Source organism: Salvia splendens, chromosome 12, assembly GCF_004379255.2.
Source record: "Salvia splendens isolate huo1 chromosome 12, SspV2, whole genome shotgun sequence".
In the NCBI taxonomy this organism is placed as follows: domain Eukaryota; kingdom Viridiplantae; phylum Streptophyta; class Magnoliopsida; order Lamiales; family Lamiaceae; genus Salvia; species Salvia splendens.
In genome coordinates this window covers 31,951,436-31,975,637 of record NC_056043.1, presented here as the reverse complement: position 1 = coordinate 31,975,637, position 24,202 = coordinate 31,951,436, and the positions used below count along the sequence as shown (strand labels likewise).

The window sequence follows — 24,202 nt, the reverse complement described above, 5'->3', positions numbered from 1 at the left end:
GATTTGTGACGGATCAGTTTCCCCAGTTAGTGATGGATTTGTGACCCGGTAATTAAAATCGTCAAATATTTGACGGAACCGTCCAAAATGGACCAAATGTGATCTGATTTCAAATGTGAGAGACCGAATAATTCAAAAGATAATATTTTTGACCAAAATAAAAAAAAAACGCAATATATTAAGGACCATTTTAGGACTTTAGTAGTAAAATAATAAAAACATCGCCTTTGAAAATCACGCTCCCACCCCATTCTGTCTAATCCCACTCTCTTTATAAGCTGTGAAACTGATAATCAGATTCACTTTGCTTTCTTCTCTCTCTTGTTTCTCTCTCTAGGGTTGGTGGCATTGACAGTTTGGCTTCCACTTCTGCAGGTTATGTCAAATCATCCCTCAATTAGCAAATTCACCTGAGTTTTAAACTTTCCATTTCTCATTCTCTATGCATATATAGAATCACTCTGTTGATTATCTCCCCTATCTATAGATCCATAAGTTTTGCTTATTTTTAACTTAAAAATTTGTACAATTACAAAATGCTGCCTTTGTTTGCTATTCTTATCTATACAATTGTTTTGGAAGAAGGTTTATGCTTTCAGATCTTGTGTTGTAATGGGTTTTTGTTTATCATGTAGTAGTACTTGTTTTGTTTGGCAGTAACGAACGCAGAAAAAAAATATTGATAGAAAATCTATTGAAATTTATAATTTTCTAAGCATAATTTGATAAGTGATAATTTTTTTACATTACAAAATAGTTAAAGAATTTTTTTTTGGCACGGGCTTAACCTGCTTCCTCCCTCCTTCCCATAGTTTTGTAGAAACTTATCGTCTAGAAGCTCTCTCTCTCCCTCTCTACCATGTATTATTTTATCCAGTAGCGAACACAGAAAAAAATATTAATAAGAATTCTATTGGTTTAGTGCAGGAATAAAGATAATTTTCGATAATTTTTATTCATTTTATACTAGAAAATCTCTCTCTCTCTCTCAATTGTAAAATTGATGAGATGCAAATTGCAGTGAAGGTGAAGGAAGATGGTGAGGCAGAAGATTGAGATAAAGAAGATCGATAACTTGACATCGAGGCAGGTGACTTTTTCGAAGAGGAGAAGAGGGCTTTTCAAGAAAGCGAAAGAACTCGCCACTCTTTGCGATGCTGAGATTGCTCTCATTGTTTTCTCGGCCACCGGCAGGCTCTTTGACTACTCCAGCTCCAGGTTTTCTCTCTTTCTCAAACACACTGGATTTATATTTCAAGCCATACTACTTTTACATAAAATTAATTTTACTCTGTGTTTCCTACAGTTCTTTTCTTGTGTTAAACGTGATGTATAGTACTCCCTCCGTCCCATTAGAAATGAAACGTTTTCCTTTTTGGTCTGTCCCATTAAAAATAAAACCGTTTCTAAAAATAGAAACAATACTCTCTCTACTTTTTCTTCTCTCTTACTTTACTCTCTCTTCATTAACTTACAAAACAACACTACATAAAATCTCGTGTCGAAAAACGCATATTTAATGGGACGGAGGGAGTACTATTTTTTCTTGAAACATTACTTGTTAGAAGATTACAGGAAAAATTCCTATTTTACTATGATACTGTATTTATTTAACTAAAGTTAGAACATAAGCAAATTTCTTTGACATAATTTTTTATCTCTATAATAGTTAATAAAAATTCTCTAACATAAAGACTAGTCTTGTTATAATTAATTAGAATCTTGTTTTAGATTATAGGAGTTTATTTCTTGGTTACGGTAGGGTTGATATTTAGATTTAGAATTCATTATTTATATATAGTAGTATTTGAATTTCGTGAGCTACTTCATTGTAATAAAATTTATATCCTTTACTTCTAATTTCGTTTTAGAAAAGCAAAAGTCTAAAGAATTTTTTTGATACTATAGTCGGGATATATTATGATGTCAAGATGTATTCATCCAATGTCTACTAGTGCATAACTAAATTTCCTACTATAATTTAGAACTATGACATTGATGACTCGAAAATATAATTTAGTACCTTAGAAAAATATAATCAGATTTTGTGGAAAACAATATACTATAAACGAAGCCATCTCAAGAGAATGATTTTAAGTTTCTATTGCTTCATTCTTCTCCATCTAATACATCTATTTATATATAGTGCTAAATGTTACACTAATTATGGTATACAATCATAAGACCGATCGTAACAAATAAATTCTCTGTATTTTCGCCATTGGCTTGATTTTCCCTCGATTATCTCTGTGATAATCACCTTGACATCCTCTCTCGATTTTGAAGCATGACGCAAGTCATCCAACGGCGTAAGGCGCAGCCAGAGGGTATCAACCGACTCCGGCAAACTTTCCTCAATCAGGTAGTTAATTACATGTGACACTCGTGATTCAAACCCCAGACCTAGTAGTATTAATTAGAGAGAAAACGTATAATTTCCAACTAAGATGCATTTCATCATTTTACGAGTATATGTTTTTTCACTCGCTCACATTTTCAGGTGGGAGGCGACATTGATGATGCGATCAGCAAGGAACTCACGGCCTTGACTCGCGAATACAAGTATGGTCACGCTAATTAACTCGCGTCCACGGTTATATATTTCCATTTGTTATTGCGAGTTGAAAACTGAAAATCCTAGTATTTTTTTTGTAGGCAACTTAATGGAGAAGAGCTCCAAGATCTCAGCATGAATGAACTGGCTAGACTGGAGAGAGTGGTGGAGTCTGCATTGGGCCGAGTTTCTAAAACAAAGGTTCAATTTTCGTGCTAATTCGTGTATAATAATGATACAATTAAAGGGCGAGTTCCAAATTAATTTATATATTTTAATGTATTGACAATTAATCATATATTTATTGTGTGTGTTTATTTTTTGCAGAATGACCAGCTTATGTTTGAGATCAGCAAGCTGGAGACAAGGGCAAGTTCTAAATTAAATCTATATGTATCTTTTTTCATGTCAATATTATTATGAATTCTAATCTTTTATAAAGAATGCAGGAAATAGAACTGAAGAAAGAAAACGAGATGCTGAAACAGCAAGCTGAGGTATATATATAGAGTCTTTGTTATTATCTAATTAGTTCTTTTTATTACATGATGTATATAATGTCAAGTTCTTTATGCAGAAAAAAAGAAACGCAACGGAACAAGGAAGTTCAGTTGAGTCCATCGCCAACTCCTATGGCTTTCGGGCCCGTTGTCCGTACGAGGACAAGAGTGCCTCCGACACCGCTCTAAAGCTCGGGTATGCATGAATATATTACTGGGATGAATTAGCTTTGTGGTATAAGGAAGGGATATAAGCCCTGGTGTGGAATTGTTCGGAATTATCCCAGAATAAATTTTTTTAAGATTGGACATGAAATGAGGAAATCATTGTAGATTTTATTGTCGAAAAGTTAAATAATGTTGTCTAATCATAAAGAAAATGATTTTGTTTGGTTTAAAAATATCAATAATATATTAGAAATACATGATTTTAAGGGACGATCAAAATGAAAATAAGTGTCAATCTTTAAAGGATGAAGGTTGTATTATCTTGTCTAACGAACCGAACGTCACTCTAAGAAGTTGTGTTTTAATTTTATAGTACTACCTTAATATCGTTAGGTAGTGTTCAGGTTGTTAAACAAGATAATTGATCGATAAAATATGAGATAAGCCAATATAGGATTTATCTAGGATTAAATTAGTTATAGATGTAAGATTGAGATGAAAAATCATGACATACAATGTAATCTATCTTGACGATGTATAGACATGCCTGTATATATTGTCATAGGCCAAGCTATCGTGGAAAGAAAATCGATTAAGAGATAGATTAAATATGGCTTTTAGTCACGTATAAACATGGTAACCGAATTGAGTCTTAAATATAAAGGTTAAAATGAATATATTATGAATAGAAATAATAAGATTAAAAAATTAGGGCTCCCACTATCAATGACAAGTTTATAGTATTTTATTATTTTTCTTGAAGGGAGATTAAAAAAAGCAAATACACCCCTAGGGTTTAATTAGGGCTTATTTAGTTTCGAACATTTTATAAACCTCGGGATTCACCCAAACTACCACTTATCTTTTATTATTTATAATCATGTGTAAATTTGAAAAATATTGATGAAAATACAAAATAAATTATATTATTATATTATCATAATCATAATCATAATCATAATCAATAAAAATAATATGTGTGACAAATATAATGATTTTCTTATATATATATAGCATTTATTAGCATGCATTCTTGCAGGTTACCTTTTCCCGCCGGCGACTGTTAGAAGTTAATTATATTCAGAAAATGTGTACTCTTTAATTTGAATGTACGTTTATTTACCTTTATAGTTCAATGTTTATAAATTGACCCATTTGGTGACAATTTATTATTCTGAGTATTGTAAAATTCTTCGCAAATATCTTTTAAATAGGAAGAGATATCATTTAATTTTGATATGTTTTAAAATATCCTTCCATGTGAATCAAGAACTTTTGATATCTTCCTTTATATTGAGGATATCTTTCCATATCTTGTAATTTAATTTTGATAAGTAGGTATAGACTTTCATTAAAATATGAAGAAAATTATTCAATAAACACATCTCTGCCTTTTAAAATAGGCCAAATATGGGCCTGGAAAAGGTCATTTTTTCCGGAGCTCATTTTACAGCCCATCACGAGAGGCCCATAAGGTGGAGGAGGGAGTCAACCTTGGCCCGACCATAATCAGTGGATCCGCGAAGGCAGCCCAAACCCGAAACCCGGTATCAGACCCGCCCAAAAAGGCACACTCTAAAATGGAGAACAAAATTCGAAACCAGTGTAATTTTTCACAAAGATTCACCAATTTAATGTGAAATTCTTTTGAACGCGTGCGTTAAAACAGACACAAATCCACGTGTATTTGCATTTTATTGTAAATTAAATCAATTAGTATGTGACTAACTTTTGTGAACATTATAAATTTAAAGATTGAAATTATTTTTTGTGAATTTAAGAAATTATAAATTACTTTTACGAAAAGAAAACAATCAACTTTAATAAAGTCAATTTAACTTTAAGCTTTCATTATTTTCTGTGACTTTTAGAACTATTGAAAATCTTGAAAAACTCTTAGTTGTTAAATTTTAGCGAGGGCTGTCTCATTTATTGTGTGATAGTTGAAGGAGATAAGGTAACAACAAAATCCTAACGATATTTCATCCTGAAATTAATCTAATCAGTTATATGAGGAGTTCAAATTTACATCATCACTAAACACTAGTATCCACCCACGGATGCACGACCCATACACTTTTCATAAATGAATAATGAGAAGAAAGAATCAAAACACCAAATATGACTGCATAAGAGACTTCTCTCATATACTACTTCCTCCATCTCACTCAAGATATACATAAATAGATATGCATATACGACACACTAACGTTGTTTTTTTATAATAAACCTGAAATTAAATTAAAGAATATATATCAATTTTGGAAAGATTGAATTATAATAAAAATAAAATATTAGTATAAAACAACATTCACATAAATAATCAAATACTACTATTTATTGTGATAAATAATACTCTCTCCGTCTCACAATAAGAGTCGCATTTGAGATAACATTATACAAGCGACATTCTAACTATTGCAATCGAAGAAAAAAAACTATATTAAGTGGAACAGAGATCACAATGAAAATAATAAAACAAACCGAACTATGATTAGTCGAGTCGGGAAATCCCTCTTTCCGCAAGACAAATTATGTCGCGGCTAGTACTCTCGAATTGACGTATTGTTTCAAAGATAAAACTCTCTTAGCATATAGAAGCACCTCAAACCCGCTAGGCTTCGACGAAATTGATTGAGCTCCGAAAATCAAGCAACAATGCTTCTGAAATACACACTAAAATGTAGAGAGATTGAGAGATAAGAAAGAATACTTTTGTTGGTGTGTAATCCATCTACAATTCCATGCCTTTTATAGCCACAAAATAAGGACATGGAAGGTCATGAAATTAACACACTACAAACCACAAAATTAAGACAATGAAGGTTAATTGAAGTGAAAAGCCAAAGGACTCCCATGATCACCTTCCACTACTCACGCCATTATTCCCACAAGAGATTTCTTTTAATTGTTTTCTTAATTTCTTTGCATACTGTTACATGTAATTTGATGTGGGGAATCGATCTGCATGATTGTGACGTAACATTAGTGATGGATTATATCAAAACAATATCACACATTAGTGATGGAAAACAGAACACGGACATAATATTAAATATTAAATTAATAAAAGCCATAGTTTTCTAAAATAACAGATTGGTTTTTTTTAACTATAATATTTGTGACCATGTTTTATATCTATTATTGTGAAACGGCTTGATTTAAATTTATTCACATAAATGAAACCTTTCATTTCTTTAATTACTACATAAATAAATAGAAACCTTTTCATTTATCAAAATTTATTACAAAATTTATAATGACAATCTTGTTATTTTCCCCAAAACTCGCCTTATATGTATGTATAGATTAAAATGTTTTATTGACCAGTCAAATAACACTAATGTTACGTCACAATCATGTTACATATTAAAAATATTTTTAACTAGCTTGCGATCTCATATAGTCATATAATGATATAAATAGGTTGAATTGCATGCTAAAAACATGCATTTTTAGGAAAGATTGGAGACCAGCTCTAAAATGAAAATAAATAAATAAATAAAATTCGATTTTCATTTTTAATTTTTTAATTTTTTTAAAAAAAGCAGATATTAGATTTTGTTTCTTTGATTTACATACTTTTTAATTGTAAAAGTCGGTAATTCAATTAAGTGATGGAAAAAATATGATTAATAATAATTTTAATATAAATTTGTAGATGAATAGCTAGTTAAACATATTAAAAATGTCAGTTAAATATGAGATATGTGTATGAATATTTTTTTCTTTACTATGATGTCTAATAATGTGTAATGTTAGCTTAACAAATCATTTTTATTTTCCCTAAAAACTAAAAGAGATTTGGAGTCACTTAAATAAAGAATTTCCACATACAATACCCAAAATCTATACTTTTTTGTATTTAATTATAATTATAATTATAATTTCTATTTATTTTATATTAAATATTGAATTATGTGATTAATATAATTATCTTTACACCTTACAAATATTATTTTTGCATCTAATTACGATAGACCATCTTAATTTATTTGGAATCAACTCGTTAAGTATTTACATCATTGGAGTTCATTTCTCAATGTGACATCACTTACTTTTTTCTCTTTTTACTTTATTTAGCCTTTTTATCATATTTTCGATAAATACACTCTAAACAAAAGCTATTCCAATTTTCGATTTGATTATAAACTAGTAGTAGTATTAATTAACATCGATACCCTCTAATTAGACTTAGAGGGTATAAACTATAAAGTTTAAAATGTGATCACATCCATAGCACGGCAAGTGCAATTAGTCACATTAAAAACAAACTAACAATTTCTCTAACCTCTGTACTATATATTGTGCTTCCTACTTAGGTAGATCGTCCACATTAAAATCTATTCCATTTGACCAAATATAGAAAGTATATTACCACGTATAGTTTGTTTGTTTTTTTTGTTTTTTTATTTTTACTTTTTAAAGGGCTCGAACTCAACAACTCATACAATAATGTCTAAGCTCATTGCCGCTAGGTGAGAGAGTAACACAACATATATATTTCGGAAAATTGGCACTATATAATTAGTTAAAATGACTCTTTTATTAATGCATATACCACTTGCTATTCCTAGCAAGCCAGCCCACCTTTCTTAGGCCATCCACAACGTTGTCACTATACCGTCCCTTAACCGTCCCTTAAATTACTATTTGCGGGCCCCACTGTACTTTTTACTCCATCCATTAATTAAGGGACGGAACCTGCAACCCTCCGTCTCTTATCTGTCCCTTAACTATTTGGGGGGATGATATGGTGGATAGGGACACTAATGAGGTACTTATCTTATTGTTTTATTTTTGCTTTGGATTGTTTAGTTGTCTTTTGTTGCTTTTTTATTTTGTTTTAGGATAGAATTGATTTGTCTTGAATTGAATTTTTTTTGGTAGTAATTGGGGTGAAGACTAGTCGTCTATGATAAAAGAACCATCCATTTTGAGCTATCACTTGACCATTGACTTGAGAGTTTGAGTAATAGGGTGCATAAGCAACGAATTGCTTGTTTGCCTTGATTCATGCTATTTACCCAAGTGAGATTTTGAGCCTTCAATTCTTTCATGTGCGTTTTATCATCAATTGTGCATATGTTTCTAGAACTTGCTCCTGGTCTTCTTGAGTCTACATAGTGACCTTAAAGATAGTGAAAGATGTTAGGCCATCGTTGTTAGCCTCATTTTTACCTAAACACTAACCTTAATATATAACATCCTTGATAGTCAAGTTTGAGCCTTAAGCCTTTTCTTTTGTCAAGCTAATCAAGTGGGTTGGGAATCCTAGACTCTAAATTTATTGAGATATGAAAAGAAGAGTTGGGAGAGTATAATTGAAAAAAAAAGTTGGTTGAGTTTGTACTTAAAAAAAAAGAGGCGTGAAGAAAAAGAAAAAGAAAAAAAAAGAAGAAAGAAAAAAAAATATATAGAGAGAATAATTTGAGGTCTTTGGAAGTTGAGAAGAAATTAGACAAAGTCTAGTTATTATCGAGAAGTGTTTTGAGAATGGTTGAAGTTAAAAGTTGATTGTTGTGATTTCTTGGGATTTTACGTTTTGGGAATTTCAGTCACTTTAGCCAAATATTTCTTCACCTTACCAAAGAGCCTACATTATAACCTAAATAAAAGACCTTTCGAACTCTTGATTTATTGTCACACGAGGTAGATGAGAGGTTAGACATTGAGCAAGCTTATGGTAAACCATGCATTTTTGCTTGATTTGAGTGACTACTTGATATCTTATACACTTTTTAGTGAGGTGAATATACACACATATATACATCCCGAGTGAAGCATGAATCCAAGGTGATATACGAGTTAGTAGTAAAAGTGCATTCGACAACTTAACTTGATGGAATTTGTATTGTGATATGTTTTTTATTCCGTATTCTTTGAGACGAAGATGATGTCTAATACCCCTTTAAATCCAAGTCTTCTTTTAGTTTTTTTTTCTTCATTGCTCGAGGACTAGCAATTATGTAAGTTTGGGGGAGTTGACATACTTGGATTTTACATGGTTTTAGAGGGTGGCTTTGTATGAATTTGATCATATATCGTCTATTATTATGCGTGTTTATATCTACTTCTCTATTATGTTGGTATGTTGACCATTTTGTTAAGAATGTGTAGAAAAAGGTGCAAAATAGGTGGATGTGCAACAGCCTTGGTTTGAGACAATTTTACTAGAGATTTTGAATTCCAATCAACCCCCAACGCATATATTCTCTTCTTCTTCGAAAGAGCTTCGCGTGGGTATCTTAAACACCTCAATCGAAGCTCTGTAGAAGAAGTTATGGCCGTTTTACAAGCACTGCGCTGTCCAAAAAATCTCACGCGGCCGGGTGAATTGTTACCCTATAATTCCACCCGGCCGGGTGTCGCAAATTGAGCGCTGGAAGGTCAGAATCTGGTAGAAAATCATCACCCGGTTGGGTGATTTTTACCCTTTATAATTCCACCCGGTCGGGTACGTTGTTTTGACGTATTTTTATGCCCAAAATGTGATTTTTGATAGGGATTAAAAGGAGAAAAAGCCTAGGGTTCAATCTATTCTACACTTACCGCCAAACACACATTCTCTCTCTCTCCGAAGAACTCTTGGAAGACGATTGAATATTCAAGCTTCAATTCATCTCAATTGTAATTCGTATCATGAATTTCATTGTTTTTCTTAGTTTTGGTTTGTTTTCTAAGCACCTTTCATGTAGAATTCTTGGTGAAGATGCATTGATTCATAGTTTTAATCCAATTGACTTCGGTTTATCTTGATCTTGCAATTGTTTGAATTATTCTTGTGCTTTTTCCTATCAATTGCTTGATCACCAATTGGGAGTGTTAGGGTTTCTTAGAGTAATCGGGAGATGAAATATTTAATCTTGAAAGAGGAATAATTCACACCCTAATTCAATAGAACCCGGGAGAGTTGATATTTTGAGTGAGATCATTAATCTAATCAAACTGTTAGGAGTTAGGTCTAAGAATTAGAAGGGGACTTCAATTATTACACCTAATCTACGGATTTCTCACCTCGGGAGGGGGTTTAATCTACAATCGTGATTGATTCAACAATTCTGGAGACTTTAAATGGTAAATCTATTTCAATTGGGTTAGACTATGAGTTGCGCATCGGATCCCGGAATTCTGCATATTTCTCCATCATCTTATACAACTTGATTAATTGCTTTCTTGTTTAAGTGTTTTAATTTAATCTCTGAATTTATATGCTTTTAGTAGTTGTTAGTTTCAAAATCCAAAATTTCCTGATTGTCTGGATAGTAGTTGAAATTTGTTCGTGGTACTTAGGTTTACGCTTAATTGTCTCTGTGGGATACGATATACTCTTGCTTGCTAAATGCTACAATAATCCCGTACACTTGCGGGTATTAATTGGGTAAAATAAAGTTGAGTCATCTACTTTTGTCATTTTTGTCTCCTATTAATTGTCTACTTCACTTTTTATCATAAATGATAAGTAGGTCTCACATTCTACTCACATTTTATTATAAACTAGTATTACTCCCGTACTATGCACGTGCTATGCACGAACTAAAATATTTTCAAAACAATAATTAAAATTATATATTAATTAAATAAAATAAAAAACAATGCTATACATGACATTGTATTTATTCCAAAATGTAGTACTCCATATGACATCAAAAATAAGTATTCACCAGAAAAAATCACTTATTAAATAAACTCATGAATATTAATTAAAATATTTTGGATACCTAACACAAATTGTAAACACATCAAAAATATATTATTTTACTTTTAATTAATTGATAACTAAATATGTATTTACTTTTAAGTTAATCACTAATCCATCAATAATATACTCCTACAATTTTGTACCTAAAATACATAATACAAAAAAACTATCATCGACACAATTTTTAGTCATCTACAGTATAAGATAAAACTCATTATGATGTTGGACTTGAAAATAAAAATATTTAAGCTCCAAAAATCTTATTTGTTCATTTCTCCTCCAACAATCAACAACCTAATGATATAAATACAATCTCTAGGGTTAGAATAATAACTCCTCCAACAATCAACAACCTAATGATATAAATACAATCTCTAGGGTTAGAATAATAAGAAATCAACGCCCCTACATTCTCCCTGCTTTTCTCTCTTCCTCCTTCATCTATGCTTCCTTCACACTGCTTTTGTAGCACTCAAATAAACAAAGCTTGGTGTATGTGCTGACCTCCTGAATGTGGTAATCGTCACAATTACATTGGAATTTATAGAAGATCTTTATAGCTTTTGGTATTCTTCCCAAACTGACTTTTAGTATGTCCACTATTATAACTTAAATCAATAGTGGTAATTGTTTAGACCTTTCAAATAATGTCTGATTGATTAAATTGACCTTTTAAATAATGTAACGTTAGCTTAATTAAGATTATGATAATTTTCTGAAACGGCCAATGAAGATGGACAAATTTATTAACAAAAACCAATTCTATTAAATTTTTCTTTTTTAAATTAAAATGGCAGTTTTGTAAATAACACCAAAACTCCCCTTGTATATATGTATATATGTAATACGTAGTATATAAAAGTGAAACTTACATTTCAGTAACTTTTCCAATTCACTTTCCTTTAAATTTCTTAATACAATCAAAATATTATTGTGGGACTGAGAGAGCATTTAATTGACATTTCTATTTAATTTAGTCACACTAGTTTTGATGGTACTAAATTTAATTTACTAACTATTTAAAATTCCAATGAAATTTAGTTTCAGATTCAAAGATGATACTCCCTCCGTCCACGAGAAATAAACCACATTGTTAATGACACGAAGTTTAATGTGGAATTGATAAAGTAAGAAAGAAGGGAAAAAAATAAGAGAGAAGTAGTGTTAGTGGAATGTGATCAGATCCATATTATTAGTAGTGTTTAATTGTGTTAGGTAGCAAATGTGGAGTCCTTTTTCAAACTTGGTCTATTTTTCATGGACAACCAAAATAGCAAATGTGGTCTATTTTTCGTGGAAGGAGGAAGTAAATAATATTATAGATGAAACTGAAAATTCCATTTTCAAGTGCAAATTTTGAATTTTATGGTACCAAACACATTCAATATGTAGTACTAATAATTTTTTTTTTCGATACTAGAATTTCATAAAACTTGATCTGTGATAGGAGATTGAAAACACAATAACTCACGGAAGCATAAATGAAGAATTTAGATAAATAAAAATAAGAACTTTTAGAAATGCCGTGTAGGACTCCGGAGTCCGGATTAAGGAAACAGCTCCAGTCTATATATCTATTCCTATATTTATTTTACTAAGTATTATTTACACTAGAGTGGGAAATTGATTTATAGACTGCTACCTTTAATACTCCCTCCGTCCCGCTTTAGCAGTCCCAGTTGAGTCGGGCACATGTTTTAAGGGGTATTTAAGTGTATAATAAATAAATGATATAGCGGAGGTTGGGTCCCACTTTTAAACAACTTTTTTACTTTTTTGCTTTTAAGTGTGTAATAAATAAATGATGTAGTGGAGGTTGGGTCCCACTTTTAAATGATGTAATAAATAAATTGATGTAGTGGACATCAATTTTTATGCCCCGAGTTCAACCGGGACTCCTAAAGTGGGACACCCGAAATTGATCAACCGGGACTGTTAAAGCGGGACGGAGGGAGTATATACATTAATTTGTGTCTGGTAGCCGTCATCTTATGTAATACAACACTACTTCATTAAGGAACAAAACATGTGTTAAAACTAAATAATGGTACCTGTTAATAAAAAAGTCAAGGATTAGATTATAGTGAAAATATAGGATGAAAATACACTCCTATAAATATAGTGTTGGAAACCGTGCGGATTGGGTAATTATCGGGTCAATCCAATACCAACCCAACCGAATATGGTTAAACCTTAACCCAACCCGAAATCACTAGGTTCTTACCGGGTCACCGGGCTATCCTGTTATACAAAAAAATGTCGGTCTTACCATTAATGATATTAAGTTACTTTAGCATGACACGACACAATAACGATCACAGAACATGATATTACATGAATAAAACCTGATATTATAAGAAAAAATATGATATTACACAATGAAGACCTATCATACCATGATTAAATTTTATCATGATTTTAAGCTAAATAATAAAATTAAAATTTAATACTCCCTCCGTCCCTAAAAAATAGACAACATTAACGAGACAAATTTTAATGCACAATTGGGTAAAGTAAGAGGGGGAGATAGAAAGAAAAAGTTGTTGGAGTATTGTTAGTGGAGATGAGACCCACCTCATTAGAAAGAAAAATGTTTCCTTAAATAGAATTGGTCAATTTTTAATGGACATCCTAAAATGACAAATGTGATATATTTTTAAGGGACGAATGAAGTACTTTTTATTAAAAATATAATTAAAATAATAGTTTAATTTCTTAACGAATAACTCAAATCAGACCCTAGCCCAACTAGAAATCCTCATAATCTTATTGGGTCTATACAATAACGACCCAACCTCAAAATTGTGTGTTTGTGTTAGGTCAAAAGTTGCCCCATATACTATAAACACGAGAGAAACGCACAACATTTATGATACTAATTATGTCGTACATTTATTTGTATTTATTACACTTGTATCACGACAATAACAAAGTTCTTGATATTTACAATCAAGTGTTTGAGTTCATAGGAAGATCTAAAATTCGGTCAAAGAAACACACACTTTATTTTTATTTTTTTTATCTTGACACACCATTTAATTATTTGTCACTCGTTATCCATCTATATATTTTGCAACTTCATACCACTTATGTCACAACTACTTGAATGAGGCAAATATTGAAAAATACCTGACAACCGTTAATAGTAACAGAGTCAGAAATTATGCATCTACCACTACGTAATCATAATTAAGTTTTCAACCAACTCTTTATTTATTAGCTATAAATCTATTTGTCATAAGTCATTATTAACTGCAGTCCTGATACATTATTTTGGTCATAGAGTGCTAACTTTTCATATCTTATTACTTAAGAGTACCTGATTTCAATTTTATGAATCTTTAAATTAATACTCGCTTCGTTATTTTCCCCCACAAGATTTTCTTGGTTATAAAGTGCTAAATTTTCAAATCTTATTAATTAGTACTCCTACTTGATGTCAATTGTTTAAACCTATAAGTTAATACTCACTCCATCTTACTTTTATACTCCCCTCAGTTCTTGATTCGGCACGAATTTTATTGTATAATTGTTAAGGACGAGAGAGAGATAAAGGTAGGGTAAGTAGTGTTAGTAGAGAATGGACTTCACATCATTAGTAGTGTAGTGTAATGATATAAGTTGTAAATAAAATAATGTGTATGATAATGTGTTGTTTAATTATTTCAAACTTAGAAAGTTTATATTTTTCATTGACAAAAGTACTATAGTGTAATAGTTTTAGAGTGAGCCATAAAAAAGTTCCTAGATAATGAGGTTTGCACATTTCTGGTACTTAATTAAAAAAAATATATCACTACAGATATCTGGACAAACACTTCATTTCATTTAAACTACTTTTGCACTTATTTTAAGACATTTTTACCCTTTTTAATTTCAACGAATACTTTAGTCTTTATGTTATATTTCTCTCTCGTCCATTTTCTCACTTTTCACATTTGCTCCTCTTCTTATTAGTATTTGTTTATTTTTTATTCATCTCTCTCATGTTCAATTCAATATAATTAAACAATAAATATTTGATTCACACACCAAATAAAAGATAATAATAAGAGCTTTAATTAAATATATACATTATAAATAAAATAAAATTCATAAATATTTGTACATACAAATATATTATTTTATGCACATACAAATATATTATTTTTAATAGCAAGTGTAAATAGACCACTATTCTTAAGATGCTATCTTAGTTTAATACTCTCTCCCTCCCACAAGAATATACAATTTTGGTTGGACACAGATTTTATTGCACAATTGATAAAGTAATTGATAGAAAGAAAAAGTAATTAAATTATTATTAGTGGAAAATGGGTCTCACCTCAATAGAGAGAAAATAGTTTTCAAATTTGAAAAGTACATGTTCTTGTGGGACGGACTAAAAAGGAAATAGTGCATATTCTTGTGGGATTGAATCAAACTACGGAAATTGTTGGTATTTCATTAATAATACTAGTATAATTTTGCGGCTTACCACACCATGCTATATATATGTGTAACAGCAAGTAAATTACTTCACACAACTCACAAAGATCCATCTTCAAAAACAAAGATAAAGTGATCATAAAAATGTCTAGCATTATAATGAGCATGGCGATTTCCAACAAGCCAACAAAGCAAGTTCATAACTTTCCCAAGAACAGGTTGGAGGCAATCTTGCTCCCTCAAACACACCGCCGATCAAACCTCCGATCAAATCCAACTGACACGACGGTCGGGTAATTACAAGCCTACCCTTTGGGATTTCGATCGGATTCAGTCCCTCACCAGTGTATACACGGTACATATATGCCCCCTCTCGCTTTTTTAAAGTTTATACTCCCTCTGTCCCAAGTTACTTGAGTTGTATACCATTTTTTGTTGTCCCAAGTTATTTAAGTCATTTCTCTTTTTTGCTAAAAAAAAAAAAGAAAAAAAGGAAAAAAAAATCAGACCTGCTTTATTCTTTCTTTTATTTTACTATCTCTTCTCTCTCACTTTATTCTCCCATCCACTTTATTTTACTTTATTTAGCTCACTAAACACAACTTTCTTAAATCTCAAGCCGATAAAAAACGCTTCAAGTAATATGAGACGGAGGGAGTATAAAATAACAAGAGATCAACTTAAATACCTAGTGAGTCATCATTAGGGGATATAGGGATGGAAGCTCACTAAGGTTTAGTTGATCTCACAGCCAGCTACTCCATCCGTTCCATAGTACTAGAGTCATTTTGCAATTTTGTACATTCTATAGCAGTGGAGTCATTTCCCTTTTTAGTAAAAGTCAACACATTTCTTTTCACTTTACTTTATTCTATCTTACTTTACTTTATTCTATCTTACTTTATTCTCTCTTCATCTCTCTACCTTTTTCATTTTCTATTTTATTCTTCCTTTAATTTAACTCACTTAACATAATTTTTCTTAAATCGTGTGTCGAAAAGAAACGCCTTCATTACTATGGAACGGCGGGAGTATGATTTAGAGTTGGTCTCCCATTCACGTATCATGTATGCTGCAATGAAAGAATTAGAATGTACCTAACCCTCGTAAAATCTAACACATCGTCATTCGTTTAAACAGGATGAGAAGTATGCCACAAGGACTTCTGAGCTGGTTGTGCAATTGAAGAAGTTGTTGTGCCAAGAATCAAATTGGCTCATCCAGTTGGAGTTGATCGATGACTTGCACAAACTGGGGTTTCTTACCATTTTGACAACGAAATCAACCAAGTCTTGAATCGTATATATTTGGAGAAGAAATATTGCAACAATGAGGAGAGAGATCTGTACTCAACATCTCTTGCTTTCAGACTCCTTAGACAAAATGGTTTTAGGGTTACCCAAGGTGCTCAAATTGGTCACAACATACTTTTTTTTTCTTTATATAATTCCCTTCTTGGATTGGACTAATTAGTCAAATAAGGATTAAAAATAGAAAAAGACTAATTAGTCAAAGGGCATTTTCGTCATTCAAGATTTAAGAAAAGCGGTTATGCTTTTATAACACCTTTAAACTATTGCAAAGTTTGGGTATAATATGGTCAATCCTTTTAAGGTTTGAAGCGAATATTAAATCACAAAGTTTCAAATATTCTAAACTGGCCCAACCCTGCAAAATTATGGTAAAATCGATGCTGACGTGCATGTCCACATGGGCAATTTCACCCGTCACATCAGCAACCCTTTTACCTGCAGCGGGACATATGATGAAAGTTGAAACTTCTTGACTTAGTTTTTTCACTTTCAAGTCTTATGGTACTGACAAATTAATTGTGTTTTGCAGTGGGGAGATTTGTGTTCAACATACGCAAAAGAGGCAGAGTGGTACCACACGGGGTATAAACCAACAATGGAGGAATACATCAACGTTGCTTGGGTTTCGATATCAGCACACACCATTTTAACTCATGTATTTTATCTCCTTTCAAACCCAATCGAAAAGGAGGCCGCTGAGAGCGTGCGTAACCATAATGACACCATTCGTTACTCATCAATGGTTCTACGCCTTGCAAATGATCTTGGAACGTCACCGGTTCGTACAAAAAACCTTGCTAAGATATGCACATAATGAAGCTATTTAATCATATTCTCACAACTCATCTTGTTTTGTGTTTGAACTTGGTTTTAGTATGAGATGGAAAGAGGTGGTGCGCCAAAAGCGGTGGAGTGCTACATGAATGAGACGGGAGCTTCGAGAGAGGAGGCTCGCGAGCATGTGATGTGTATTATAAGAGATATATGGACGAAGACGAACGAAGAAAGATTTAAGGAATCTGCATTTTCAGATGATTTTATTAGACAAGCACAGTATATGTACCAGCATGGAGATGGCCATGGGATTAGTAATCCGGAGATGGAGGAGCGTATTTTAGGTTTGATATTTCAGCCTATTGTTTAGGCATCCATGATTCTCGATGCTTGGGTGACATACAAAAAGACAATATGGGAGAAGCTATATTCTCATTTTAATTAAGTTACTACAAATAAAACAAAATTACCTCCAATCATAATCGTTATCGAGAGTCTAATTTGAACATTTATGTAGGAAATACATCTAACCGTTTATGTGAATTAAGAAATTTATGGTAGTAATTAAAAGAAAATCGTTTCAGCATTTCAACAAACACCTTATGTGCATGATACACGAACATGTTCTTTGAAAGAGAAAATTACTTTTGTCATATCGTCGAACGTATAAAGTGCATGATACATATACCTCTTTCAGATTTTCATACTTATGTCATAATGTTCAAAATTAAAATTAATATGCAAAAATTATACCAAATATTTGAAATAATACGGGTTTTAATGTACTATAGATAAAGTAAGTGAGAATAAAAGAAAAATAAGTAAAATAAGAGAAACGATGGCAAAAATTAGTGAAAGTAAAGTTAGTAGATTTTGGAGTCCATTTTCTAAAATAAAAATATTTTAAAGTTTTAATTTTAAGGAATGGTCAAAAATGAAAATAGTTATTATTTTTAAAAAATGGAAGGAGTAGTACTTTATATCTGAATTTTTAATTTATAAAGTCCCTTTTTGCCTTTAGCTAATTTATATTTCTCCATTCTTCGTCAACGGAGGTGCTCTAAAAATATAAATAATTTAATTATCTTATAATTTTATAAAAGAGAAAAATAACTCATATAATTTGAAATTATATTGAGATTATATGTAAAACAACGAAATGGCAGAGAGAAAAAAGCGAGGGTGAGAGAGAGAGGATGGGAGACGACACGGTGAAGAACGAAGCGATGGAGATTATGGGTATGTGTCAGTTGCTTCCTCGCCTCGTCGTCTTCGATCTCGATTACACTCTCTGGCCTTTCTACTGGTACGTCACCTTCCTTTCTTCCCAATCTTCTCTGCAATTCCACTTTATACTGTTTCTTAGCATCTGCAGATACGAAATTTTTACATTCACTGACTTTTTATGTATGGATGATGAATTATACCGTCGTTGCTTTTTCCTGTTCCTCTTTGTTCTGTAATTTCAATAACCAGAGTTTAATAAATTGGAACAAATACAAGATAATTGGAAACAGAAATGCCAAGCATCAGTATCGAGTTGTCTGAGCTAAAAAATGGATTTTTTGAGATTTGATGACAAATTTCTGAGAATTTGAGCTATTGTTGTGTAGCTCCTAAAAAGAGGGAAGAAATCGTATTACATATTTTAATGTTCAGAAGAATTTCATAGTTTTCCCCATTTCAATTAGGGTTTTGGATTTTGGGTCATATTTGGGAACAACTAGACATAAATTTGATTGATAGTTTTCTTTTCTAGTAAATTGTGTAATGTTTAATCACATTCTAGTGATCCTGTATTCTTTTTATCTCAATGTTCTTAAGAGTGTACTGAATACGCTTCTCTCGATCTTTATTTAAGTGAATGTCGCTCCAAACGGGATATGCCGAGGCTGTATCCTCATGCCAAGGGCATCCTCTATGCCCTCAAAGATAAAGGTGTTAAGATTGCAATTGCCTCAAGATCGCCAACTCCTGATATAGCCAACACTTTTCTTGACAAATTGGGGATAAAATCAATGTTGGTTGCTCAGGTAAGCACATCATAGTGTTCGCCTCTCTACATTTGCAAATTCATTTTTTTTTGTCTGAAGCATGCCAATAGATTAATTTAGCGTGAGATGAGTGTAAGAGCAGGTGGATAAATATGCTTTGTTGCTATAATATAAAGGTGACTGTTAAAACAAACTGTGTGGATGGTGCTTTTTTGTTTATTTCCATTGCGCTGTGTCTGCATTTCATGGTGAAGGTGAAGGTGAAGGTAAGCACAATACTCGATGTATTCCTACCGTTCTTATTGAATATATCTGCTTCTATAATACTTCCTATAGCATTTTTTAAGTCCGTATATTGGAGGTGTTCACTTAATTTCTAGCTTTTCATGTTTCATCATCCATGTAGCCTTATTACAGCGCTAATAGTTACGGTTATAAGCATGGGATGTCAACTTGAGAAATCTCGAATAATCTGTAAATAGGAATTTCTTTGCAAGCCTAAATTATGTCAAATTTCTATAACTTATGCAGGACAGGTAAAAAAGGTGACTAAGCGATAAATTATTTCCATCCTTGATATTTTAACAACATTCCTCTTACCTCATGAAAGATGAACGGTGTAAACTTGTTCTGTTAAAAGAATAAACTCATCAATACTTTCATTAGGTCCGCTCACGTTTGACCAGATTTGCTGCTAGTTTTAAAATTCAAGATCATATTGTTAATGAGTCAAGTGCCTCTGCTGGTAGAATGTAAATTGTTCGTTAATTTGATCTGTGTTAGAAGATAAGCATCTGTGTTAAATCTTTTCCATCTTTTGCAGGAAATATTTTCTAGTTGGACTCACAAGACTGATCATTTTCAAAGAATTAATCGGAGGACCAACATTCCATACGCTGAAATGCTCTTTTTTGATGACGAGGATCGCAATATAGATGCAGTAAGACTTCTTTTCTTGTTATTTATTTGCAAACCTTAGATATTACTACAGCTACTTCTTTACTAGACTACTTTAATTTTGTTATATGTCACGGCCAGGTATCTAATATGGGTGTTACAAGCATCTTGGTTGGCAACGGCGTGAACTTAGGCGCTCTGAGACAGGGTCTGTCAAAGTACTCACAGAACCAGTCGCCTTCTGGAAGAAGCAAGCGTGGCTCGCAAAACCTCTCGAAAAAGTCGAGCACGTCAGAAACAGAGGAGCAATAAAATTCTATATCCATTAAGGGAACATGAAGACAAACCGTTATGTATTCATGTAAAAGTCTCAATCCGTTAAGGGGCCTTGAAGATAACCCCAAATTGGAGGTTATCATTTGTTTGATATGCCTACAAACCGTTTTGTATTCATGTGTACATGTGGTTGTTGAATAAATTTTTGTATTTTCAGATATATGGAAACTTGCAATTATTTAAAATTGTTGAAATTTAATGTAAAGTTACATATATTTGTTGCGAATTGAAATCGGTGCAAGGTATGAGACTTGTTCCACATTGATTGTATGAGAAACAAATGGGACTTGACATCAGTTTTCATGTTTTGTGGCCGACTCAGAGTCATGGTATGGACGTGACCAACGAGAACATTGACTCGGAAGGAGAGTCGACAGTGTGCAAGTTATGAAACTAGTCCCACATTTTGGTTGTATAAGCAATACTCCATTTAAAAGCACACATTTACACACTAACATTATCTTTTTCACAATGAGACAGTCTTACATTCTACAAAAGAAATTGAGCAAGTGTTACAAAAGAGGAATAATTTAACATTCTATATAGAGAGAGAACTCACATTTAGCTCTGCCAGTGGAGCTCTTTCACTCATACACACTTGAACAGATTTTCTTGAGAGTAGCAAACCACTGATGAGTTCATCACTTCCACCGTCTTCCTCGTAAAGGGGAGATGATTTCATCAATTTTGCATCTTCCGTGCACAACGATCCGATTAGCTGACACATGCTTTCAAGCTGTGCAAGCAAATTCTCCCTGTTATTTTCCTCTTTTGTTCGACCATCAAGCAAAGCTTGTTTATGGGACACGAGCTCCTCGAGGAGATTCTCAAAGCACCTCGTTTCATTCTCTAGTTGACCTTTGAGCTCTTCCAATCCCTTCGTTTCTCCAGGCTGTAGGGCTACTTGCACTGAGCTCTCATGCAATCTATTCATTTCTTTCTCCATGTCGGCAGTCACCCAGTTTTTCTTTTCAGCCTCTAAGGTTTTCTGATCCTCTGATTCCGTAAATGCTTCATCAAGCACATACTCCTTCCCTGCAAGAGATACCCGAAGTTGTTGCGTTTTCTCTTCTTTTTCGTCAATAGAAGATATCATCCCATCATTTTCCTGTCTTAGAGTGTCATTTGTCACTTCTCTTTCAGCCAACTTGTTTCTTAACTGTGCAATCTCGTTCTGAAAATTCTTGACATAGTTATCCTTCTCTTGATTGAGATTTTCAGCAGCCTTCGATTCTGCTAAAATTATCGACTTTAACATGGAAATCTGTTGCTCCAAGCTACCAATTTTGGCATCTTTGTCATTCATGGAGATGAGAAGGCTGGTCTTCTCCTGCTCGTGTGCTTGCTGATTCGTTTCCAAATTTAATTTCAGATTTTCAACCTCAGATTCTGACTTCTGCAACATGAGCTTCAGTGTTTCTGTGCTTTCTAGTTCAACCAATGACAACTTTGAGGTACAACCCCGGGCATCCAAAGTACTTTGCAATTCAGAGATTTCATGAAGAAGTGACGATATCTCCCTCTGCCACTCCGACTCACGCTCGTTGAACAAAGCCTGAAGCTTTTTGTATGCTTCTTCAAGGTGTGAGAACTGCTGGTTTCTCCATCTCAACTGATCTTGGAAAACTCTATATTCCTCCTCCAGTTTGAGTACGTGTTCATCTCTCTCCTTCAGATCCACCGAGGCATTATTCTTCGTTTCAGAGTCCAGCTGTTGTTTAACTGATAAGAGCCTTTTTAGTCCAGATATTTCCTCAGAACTTGAAGCAGTCTTCTTCTCTAAATCATGAATTCTTGCAAATGCTTCATCTAATAACAAGACTAAATCCCCGTTTTCACCCTCCAATTTTCGAAATTTCACATCACACTCGGCTTCAAGTTTCCCATTGGCAGAACTAATCTGATCTAAAAGCAAGTCCTTCTGATCTACACAGGATTGCAGTTTCCCATACAGCTTTCTAAGCTCAAAAATCTCCTCCGTCATGGCACGCAGTTTCCCAACCTCCGAAATGTTTAGTTGGTTTATGGTTGATTTCTCAAGGCGGGCTTTTCTCAAACCATCCGACAACTCAATTTTCATCTCTCGTTTGTTTCTGAGCCTTTTCCCATCATCCAGCTGAATGTTAACTCTGTCCATTTCCATTTCCTTCCGAATAAGAGCTGAAGCAAAACTTTTCAAGTAGAAATTTGATTACATCAACGAAGCAGAGCTAGAACGGGGCGACCAATATACATGTTCGAACCAAGAAAATCCATATCTCAGCTGTTGAAATAATAAAGGGCTTTAAAAAAGTTCTTAACACATCTTAAAATAGTAGCATTAAGTAAACTCTAACAAGCAAAAGCCTCCTAACAGTTCTAACTTCATCCTTCATAAGCTCAAGATCTCAACTAAGAATAGCAGGTTCCTTCACATCTTCAATTTGACAAATATAATTCCTCAACACAACAGATTCAATTGAAATCTCTATCAACATAATCTAAGTGAAGTTTTCTGCAAACAGTCAATCACTTCTAGCTCACCCTAAAATCTTCAATCAAAATATTGAAAATATGCCACCAAAATGTTAAATGAAACACTTATCAACCGACGAAAATCCCCAATTTCAAAACCCTACAAACTAAAATTAGGGATATTGAAGATCACATAAATAACTCGAAGACGTAATACATAATACAGCATTACTCAGCACAAAGACATACTTAAAGAACTCAATAGATTTTCCATAGAAATTCAAAAAATTAATCACCTTCACTTTGGCCGATGAGGAAGTGAAGGAAATGTAGCCGCGAAACTGAACACAAATTCGGATTTGAATTTTGGCTTTATTATATTTTGTGTTTCGTCAATGGGTTTTCTCTATTTTGTTATTATTTTTAATATTATTTATACACTGATTGGTCACCACTTTTCTCTGTATTATTTATTCATCCATAATTCATAGTAGTAGTATTTTATTTTGCAAACTCCTACACTATATCAAATTTTTATGAAACTTAATCATTAAAATGATTTTTTTTATGAAAAGAGCTTGGAACGGAAAATCAAACATAATTATGCTATAATTACCTTATACATAACTTTGCCAAACAATTAGTTGACATGATATATAAATATATCTTTTTATAGAAAATCAAAATTTCAATCGGGTCAAATTTATTCTTAAGTAATAATAGTACTATATTTTAAAAGATTTAGTACTATTTTTTAACTCTTTAACAGTATAAATTATTATAATCTCTCAATGGAAATTAAAATCTAATAAATCCGGACATGACAAATGACTTTAGTCTTTATTCTGTAATGCATTTCAATAATTACTCGATCAACGTGCAATTTTGGTTGTCATGTCAATATCCTGATCGCTGGAAATTTTTTATGATGACGTTTTAATCCCACAAGCGAAACGAGGGATACTAAATACTTTCTCAATCCCACAAGAGTATATCCACTCTTTCCTTTTTAGTCCGACCAGCAACAGTATGCATTTTCTAATTTTAGAAATTCTTTTATCTAAATGAGGTAAGACTCATTC

General features: G+C 32.6%; 3 protein-coding genes and 1 pseudogene across 7 annotated transcripts; 3 read left to right on the top strand and 1 right to left on the bottom strand.

The window, feature by feature from the left end:
* The first annotated feature begins 273 nt into the window (after positions 1–273).
* On the top strand, positions 274–4,394 carry LOC121758552 (MADS-box protein SVP-like). Of its 3 annotated transcripts, none has more exons than XM_042153932.1 (9): positions 274–375; positions 1,022–1,218; positions 2,287–2,362; positions 2,501–2,562; positions 2,656–2,755; positions 2,882–2,923; positions 3,004–3,051; positions 3,132–3,250; positions 4,262–4,394. In XM_042153932.1, the coding sequence occupies exons 2-9, from the start codon at positions 1,037–1,039 to the stop codon at positions 4,287–4,289; spliced, it is 657 nt and encodes a 218-aa protein (XP_042009866.1). In that variant the 5' UTR covers positions 274–375; positions 1,022–1,036; the 3' UTR covers positions 4,290–4,394. The 3 variants fall into 3 exon arrangements, with proteins under 3 accessions (XP_042009866.1, XP_042009867.1, XP_042009868.1); XM_042153933.1 differs by lacking the exon at positions 274–375 and adding an exon at positions 385–585; XM_042153934.1 differs by lacking the exon at positions 274–375 and adding an exon at positions 600–861.
* An 11,102-nt stretch (positions 4,395–15,496) lies between these two features.
* LOC121757898 lies at positions 15,497–17,809 on the top strand (annotated as a pseudogene).
* A 771-nt stretch (positions 17,810–18,580) lies between these two features.
* On the top strand, positions 18,581–20,826 carry LOC121759722 (magnesium-dependent phosphatase 1-like). Its single transcript, XM_042155403.1, has 4 exons — positions 18,581–18,745; positions 19,301–19,472; positions 20,257–20,373; positions 20,472–20,826. Exons 1-4 carry the CDS (start codon positions 18,636–18,638, stop codon positions 20,640–20,642), a joined length of 570 nt encoding a protein of 189 aa, XP_042011337.1. The 5' UTR covers positions 18,581–18,635; the 3' UTR covers positions 20,643–20,826.
* A 269-nt stretch (positions 20,827–21,095) lies between these two features.
* On the bottom strand, positions 21,096–23,484 carry LOC121757051 (uncharacterized protein At4g38062-like). 3 transcript variants are annotated; one of them, XM_042152523.1, is made up of 2 exons: positions 23,417–23,484; positions 21,096–22,929 (listed from the first exon to the last, which is right to left on the bottom strand). In XM_042152523.1, exon 2 carries the CDS (start codon positions 22,807–22,809, stop codon positions 21,205–21,207), a length of 1,605 nt encoding a protein of 534 aa, XP_042008457.1. In that variant the 5' UTR covers positions 22,810–22,929; positions 23,417–23,484; the 3' UTR covers positions 21,096–21,204. The 3 variants fall into 3 exon arrangements, with proteins under 3 accessions (XP_042008457.1, XP_042008458.1, XP_042008459.1); XM_042152524.1 differs by having other exon boundaries at positions 21,096–22,876; positions 23,417–23,480; XM_042152525.1 differs by having other exon boundaries at positions 21,096–22,837; positions 23,417–23,477.
* Between the last annotated feature and the right edge of the window lie 718 nt (positions 23,485–24,202).